At 37.2% G+C, this 7240-nt stretch overlaps 1 protein-coding gene across 3 annotated transcripts in view; it reads right to left on the bottom strand.

Annotated features, from left to right (window-relative positions):
- Positions 1–302: 302 nt before the first annotated feature.
- Positions 303–7240, bottom strand: part of mfsd14a2 (major facilitator superfamily domain containing 14A2) — a 20225-nt gene continuing 13287 nt past the window's right edge. For all 3 annotated transcript variants that reach the window (XM_016448336.1, XM_016448337.1, XM_016448338.1), the window contains 8 exons: positions 6947–7061; positions 6465–6683; positions 5122–5235; positions 4117–4188; positions 3824–3936; positions 3196–3293; positions 1908–2074; positions 303–1821 (listed from right to left, as the gene is read on the bottom strand). In XM_016448336.1, the coding sequence (XP_016303822.1) occupies positions 1609–1821; positions 1908–2074; positions 3196–3293; positions 3824–3936; positions 4117–4188; positions 5122–5235; positions 6465–6683; positions 6947–7061 (1111 nt within the window). In that variant the 3' untranslated portion in view covers positions 303–1608. The remainder of the gene's footprint in view (positions 1822–1907; positions 2075–3195; positions 3294–3823; positions 3937–4116; positions 4189–5121; positions 5236–6464; positions 6684–6946; positions 7062–7240) is intronic.

Raw genomic sequence — 7240 nt, 5'->3', positions numbered from 1 at the left:
CCATTGTCTCGGTTCCTTGCTAGGATATATGATAAAGAATTCCATTCAAGTTTGGTCAAACAGATCAATGCAAAATAAAGGAAAAACCTTTTCAGTCAATGTTAAGTAACATTTACATGGTTTTCAATGCTGTAAGAGAACATAAATGGTCCAAAATATTAGTTAAAAACTAGTTACAATGACTAAGCCTGTGGAGCATCTTTGTCTTGAAAATAGTAAAAGAAAACCATACAAATTCCAAAGAGTCAAACACACAAATGAATAAAAACACACAAAGACAGAAATAAAGTCAGGTATGGCACCTGAAACCAAATAAACAAAACCTAGAGAGTTTAAAAAAAAAAAAAAAATTGTGATCTGAATGCACTTGAGGTTTTCTCTGGAAAATCAACGTTCATGTTGAGATCTGATGAAAGTATTCAAAGTCTGTCTCACCAGAAAGAAAATGCACTGCAAATCTAAATCGGCCACAAAATTTGGAGTCTAAAATTACGACTCGCCAAGAAAGCTCAGCTCTAATAGAAATACCACGTTTAGAGTCTAGTACAATACCACAGAACTCTGTAACCATGTACATCCTACAGTAGCAGCATGTGTGATATTAATTCACTGGATCTAGCGACGCTCATCCAATAACATGTAAGCTATTCCACCCACATCAGTGCTTGCGTTAATATGAAAACTAGGTATGCGGTCAGTAAGCTCGTAACCCTGCTAGCCTGTTGGAACATGGCAGTGTTGACGTTCACAGGGAGTTCTGGTGGCGAGGCGGACGATAAACGAAAATGAAATATGAGCAGGCTCCAACAGGAGCGATACGATTGACCCTTCTCAGAGCGTAGTCTTCATCTGGGTTTGGTAATTGCGATAGAAAGTCACTTAAAGGCAACTTTTATCCCCCCCTGCATGAATTATGACAGACCTCTCATAATAGCAAAGGAGAGGAAGTACAAACCATTTCATCTGATGTAGAACAACAGAACCTGTAGGTTGAAGGGGCATGATACAACGGCGATGACTGCGCGAAATGATGCTGTTGACCCTCTTCCTTACATTTCTTGGTGGCGTTTCCTCTAGGATTCAAAGAAAAGCCGCTCTTCTCCAGAAGCGCTTTTCAATCTGTAGTAAACAACCAAGAAGAACCAGTAGAAAGCAGCACATCAAAAGTTAGCCTGCAACGTCACGACAGACACGTTCCCTATTGTTAGTTACAAGGTCTTTGGACAAGGAACATTTATATAATTTACGTTGAAATTCTGAAAGAGAGAAAAAAAACAAACAAACTACGTAACAGTAAAAATGAGGAAAACCGTCACCAAGTCTGTATCAGCACAAAACTGGGTCTGCTCGCATTTCCCTACACTTGTGCAAGGCAAAATGTCTTTAGCTCCACTTCTTGTTCCTCAAGGCCAAGGTCAGCTCCCGGTTGGCCCAGTTACGCACTTGTAATATCTGCACCAGTTCCCACAGCTCGTTCTGAGAGGGAACAAGAGAGGACGGTGACGTCATCTTGTGTAAAAGGTGCACTGCTCGTGTGCGTTTGGAAAGGTTAGGGTGGTGATTGTGAGGGGGTTTGGGGTCCGTTGCCCACCCCCCTCGTCAGTGGGGTTATACACTGCTGTCCTCTAGTAGAGGCTCCTTGCCCTCACAGGGTCCACCTTGCGAACTGTGTAAGTGGCTTTGTGCGCCGTTGTTGTGCTTCTTGTAGCTGCCGGGCCGCAGGTTGAGGGCATTGTGCTCTGGGATGAAGAGTGCAACCAGCAGGGACAGCAACACTGAGCATGCTCCGAACAGGAAGGGAGGGCCGGGGATGATGGCACTCTGAAGGGGCACAGATGCAGAGAGATTTGTGGGTGGGTACATGTTTTGTAATACATAGAGATTTCTTAATGCCTATTAACACTCACCTCATCTGTAGGGTTGGCCATGTTGGGTTTGGCACCCTTCTCTAGGCTCTCTGCGGGGTCCATTTCACTGAGCTCCACGTGAAACAGGTAGAAGACGAAGCCGTAGAGCGCTGGACCCAGACCGTTACACAATCCTCGGATTCCTGTGATCATTCCCTGCACCACACCTGAAATTGAATAAGAGTGCATTTTTCCAATCACTTCTTTAAAAAAGTATACAGGTCACTTAAATATACATTATAATGCAATAATAACTACCATTCAAAATGTAGCATAATTTGTTTTTAAAGTAATTAATACTTTAATTCAGCAAGGACACATTAATTACTTCATGATCAAAAGTAACAGTAAAGACACAAAAAAAAGTTACAAAATGTTCCAAAAAAATCGAATTATGTTCTAATCCTGAAAAAATTTATCATTGTTTCCACAAAAATATTAAGTAGCACAACTGTTCTCAACACTGATAATAATAATAATAATAATAATAAACGTTTCCCGAGCACCAAATCAGCATATTAGAATGATTTCTGAAGAATTATGTAACACTTGTGACTGGAGTAACAGCTGCAATTCTATTTTAAAATAGTAAACATTTGTTTTGAATTGTAATATTTTCACAATATTACCGTTTTACTGTATTTTTGCTAACAATAAATGCTGCCTTCTTTCATAAAAAAGGTTTCAAACTGTAGTGTATTTAATTAAAATTATTTTAGGTTTTAGTGCATAATTCTACATTTACACAAAAATATGATATAATATAATTTACTATCATATAATATAACATCATATAATTTACTATTTTAGTATCATTAAAACAATTAATCCGCTTATTAGTATCGACCACAATTCTGTGCACAAAAAATAATTCAACAAATTTCATAAGATCAGTCAGTCATTATTGAGTTAAAAGTAAACTGAACAGGTTTATTCTGAACTGGCAGACTGTGTATTATCCTGATTATTCCATGGCTACCAAATACATACAGTATACTGTATACACATAAAATAAATGAGTTTAAATTATTTTACTGCATGAGATGAGATTGCATAGTTACACAAGAGACATGAAACTAACAAAGGTTTGTTTTTGTCCAGGGAATGCAGCTAATGAACCCTCAGAATTATATCATTCAGAGAGCCATGCAATGACAATAAACAGTGACTCTAATCTTTCTGTGACTAAGCTTAACTAAATGTGCCAGCCAGAGGATTTTGTGTATGAATACATTAAGACTGGACACGTTTTGCCGATGTTACTGTGGTGTTGCTGCATGTCTCTCACCTTGTTGGTCGGGGTCTGCGTTGCGGGACACTATGGCACTGATTGCTGGGAAGGTGATGCTGGACATGGCAGCAACGGCTCCAGCGGCCCAAATCATCCTTAAGAGACAAATCAACCATTAGACTCTCTCACACACACACATACACACACACACAGACTCTCAATCTGTTTTAATTTACGTGCATGTGTAACTGGTTTCAGGAACATGCACTGATCCAAAACACACACTGCTGAGGTCATGTTTACTTGTCTAATTGAGTTCCAGCCAAGAGACACAGATAGATAACTTGATTATAGCTTTCCTATAGTTCAAAGAGTAAAGCATGGTGCACGTGTTTGATTCCCAGGGAAAGCAAGAACTAATAAAAAATAAACGAGTACCCTGAATGCAATGTAAGTTGCTCTGAATAAAAGTTTGCCAAATGCATAAATGTAAATATAAATGATGCATGTAATGGCATGATAAATGAGTCACATAAGCAGAACATAACGTCTTATTTTCTTGTCTTATTTCTGTCTTGTTCAAGTGCTTTAAATAAAGCTTCACAAATAAAACATCACAATAATGGGGGAAGTCGTGGCCTAATGGTTAGAGAGTCGGACTCGTAACCCAAGGTTATCAACTCACCAGGGCTGGGAGCCAAAGCCGTACCAGGCCAGCTGCAGGATCTGAAAGCCAAGGCCTAACAAGATAGTGTTCTTATTCCCTATGGAACGCATCAGGATTCCCAGGACCACCGTCTGCACAGAGAGATGAACCATTACTCTGCAAATCTTCACTGGCTTTATTTACAACCTAACGCCTGACGCATTCGCACAGTGAGCATTAGTGATTAGTGCGAAAGAACACTCGCTGTGCTGCTCAGAGGCAGGCAGTACAAACTTACAATGGAAAGGATGGAAAAAAGCCTGGAAACCAACCTGAGCCAAGATGGACAGGATTCCCACCACCGCAATGAAGGCAGCGACTGTTTCTGATGTAAATTCAATGACCTGAGAATTGAAGTCAAAAGTTGTTTAGTTGAAAATTTACACAGTTTAAGAAGATCTTATGATTTAGGTTTAGAACCATTCAATAACAAGATCATTTTAGTTAGGCTGCAACAATCCAGTGAATCTAACTGTGCCAATAATGGTGTTATTTTAGTATTATTTATTAACTAATATAGTTTTTTATTACCATTTTTAATTAGCTTTTATTTGTACATTTTCAGTTTTCATTTTACTAGTAATTTTAATATGCATTTGTCATTTTTATAATTTTGTTAAATATATATTTAAATGATCTTATTTCTGTCTCAGATTTTAGTTCATAATTTTACAATTTAAAAGTAATTTAATGTTTTATATATAATTACATAATATATACAGTATAATTTCAATTAATAATTTTATGATAACAGCACTGGTGTGAAATAAATCTTTGATTTATTAATATAAAAAAAACATCAACATCAATGGCATACATGTCATTAATGCCGTTTCCTCATTTAGATCATCTTAATTTCCAATAACTGTCAGTCGGATGAAGAACAAGCGTTACATGATGTAGTGATCAGATGCAGGTACATCAGGCCTGTGGTATTGCATGCATGCATCTCATAAAACCACACAATGCTCTGCTCTGAAATATGGGCAAATGGCCTTGTGCAAAATGGATGCACTTTAACTACAGTGGAAGATGAGCGAGTAAAAATCACATGACTATCTCAAGCAGTTAGAACAGTTATTTGTAACTATTAACTTGGAGGGTGAGGGAGGCTCTGTGAAGTATGACTCAGATTCATGACTCAATTTTGGGTATTTGCTTAAGCTACAACAAGGTTTGAGTGTTTGCATAAACGTCACTCTATGTTCATGCCACCTGCAGCGAACAGCGTTACAGATCTGTGTCTGTGGCATTGATACAAAAGGTGTGAACTGTACCTGTCTGAGATACAGGAAGAAACTGGAATATTGTCCAGCCTCAGGCAGGTAAGACAGGAAGACTGTGATGCAGATCAGGAGAACTGTGGAGTCCTGGCCCACCTTACGCAAGGACTGTGAACAAGAGTCACAGAGAGAGCATGACACTGAGAGAGAATGAGTGGGTGATTCATTTAATAAGTGACAGATGACATCTTTGCCATTCTTCTTCAAATGCCTGCTGTTGTACAGCAGCTCAGAGGTTGTTGTTTTTTTTGTCAAAATGGTATTGACAATGGTAGTGATTTGAGACAACAAGGCAACCTAAGTGGGAACATGCAAAACAGCATTTTCAAAAACCTTTTAGATGGGAAAAATATAAAATACTATATTAAAATATTAATATCCAAATAATGACCATTATAATTTTTATCCATCAAAATTTAATATGAATAATAATGTAATATATACACACTATTGTTCAAAAGATTGTGGGTCGATAATTTTTTTTTAAAGAAGTCTCTTTAATGTTTATTAACTATGCATTTATTTAGATACATTTGTTTTATTTAAATATATTTTAAAATGTAATTTATCCCTGTAATGACAAAGCTGAATTTTCATTTGCCATTATTCCAGTCTTCATCAGAATTCTACATATTCTGATTTAATGCTCAAGATACATTTCTTATTATTATCAATGATAACAGTTGTGCTGCTTAATATTTTTGTGGAAACCGTGAAACATTTATTTTTTGATGAATGAAGACGTTTAAAACAGCATTTATTGATATATACATACATATATCTGTAACATTATAAATGTTTTTTACTGTCACTTAATACATCTTTTAACTAAATTAATTTCTTCAAAAGCAAAAAAAATACAAAATAGAAAGAAAAGAAAAACTCTTACTGACCCAAAAACTTTGAAATGTAGTGCCTTCCAAAAAAGTGGGTTTATTAATTTATTCATAGTTTATCATTTATATTTTATTTTATAATTTATTATTCATATGAAACTATTAATTATTAATTAATTCATAGCTGTCAACTGAATATTGACACTATGACTGCTTTCTATGACATTAGTAAAGTTGCCAACTTCAGAAAAGGAAAATACGGGACAATCGCATAGAGGATTCCGCAGCGCAGCCTTCCTCGAACAGTTATGTTCACGATTTCTGATTTAGTTATGTATACTGCGTGAGGGTGGCTGTGACTGGATGATGACAGGTGTCAGTGATCTCAAGTGATCAGCACTGCTGCTGTTGTATCAGTCAGTAGCAGGCAAGAAACGGGACAAGAAAGGTCACGTACGGGACACATAAATTAAGCCCAATATACAATATACATTGACTCACTGCAAAGGGGTCTGCCTGCTCCCATGAGATTGGGGCTCCCCATGAAGCTGGTCTCATCTTTTCAGGCAAGGACTCAGGAACCGCTACCAGAATAAAACAGATGTCTAGCAGGGCAATGGCCGTGGCAAGGATCACCACCAGAGTATCTCCATATGTCACTGACAGGTATGCACCGATCGCCGGGCTCGTCACCAGACTGGCTGCAAAAGTGGCCGATACCTGTGGGCGAGGAACGGAATCTTGAGATTAATCAGCTGTGCTGACCACAAGGGAAATGTTCATCAACGCAATTAACACATTCATTTCTTATTTGCAGGGCAAAAAAGGAAACTGCAGACAGCTTTCAAAACAACAGGAAACCAATATATGCCTAAGCGCTACAAAAAAAAAAATAAAAAAATTGCTGTTGCACGTATAGTTGCAGTGAAGTCGGTTACAGCACAACATCAAAAGGAAGTCATGAATCATGGTCCTCTGCTCACCAAGCCATAGGCTGTGCTCCTTTCGTGCTCCTGCGTGATATCGGCCACATACGCAAAGATAACAGAGAAAGTGACCGCAAACACACCGGACATGGAGATCACTGCAAAGTACCACCTGTAGGATCAGACAGAGAGAATGAGAAGATCACCAGAAAAATGCTTACAAAACAAACAAACAAAAAAAATAAATACAAATATAATAATAATAATAATAATAATAATATTTATTTATTTATATATTTATATTTATATATATATATATATATATATATATATATATATATATATATATAC

The sequence above is a fragment of the Sinocyclocheilus anshuiensis genome, unplaced genomic scaffold (genome assembly GCF_001515605.1).
Source record: "Sinocyclocheilus anshuiensis isolate Anshui unplaced genomic scaffold, SAMN03320099.WGS_v1.1 scaffold940, whole genome shotgun sequence".
Classification (NCBI taxonomy): Eukaryota; Metazoa; Chordata; class Actinopteri; order Cypriniformes; family Cyprinidae; genus Sinocyclocheilus; species Sinocyclocheilus anshuiensis.
This window is presented reverse-complemented; position numbering and strand designations above follow the sequence as displayed.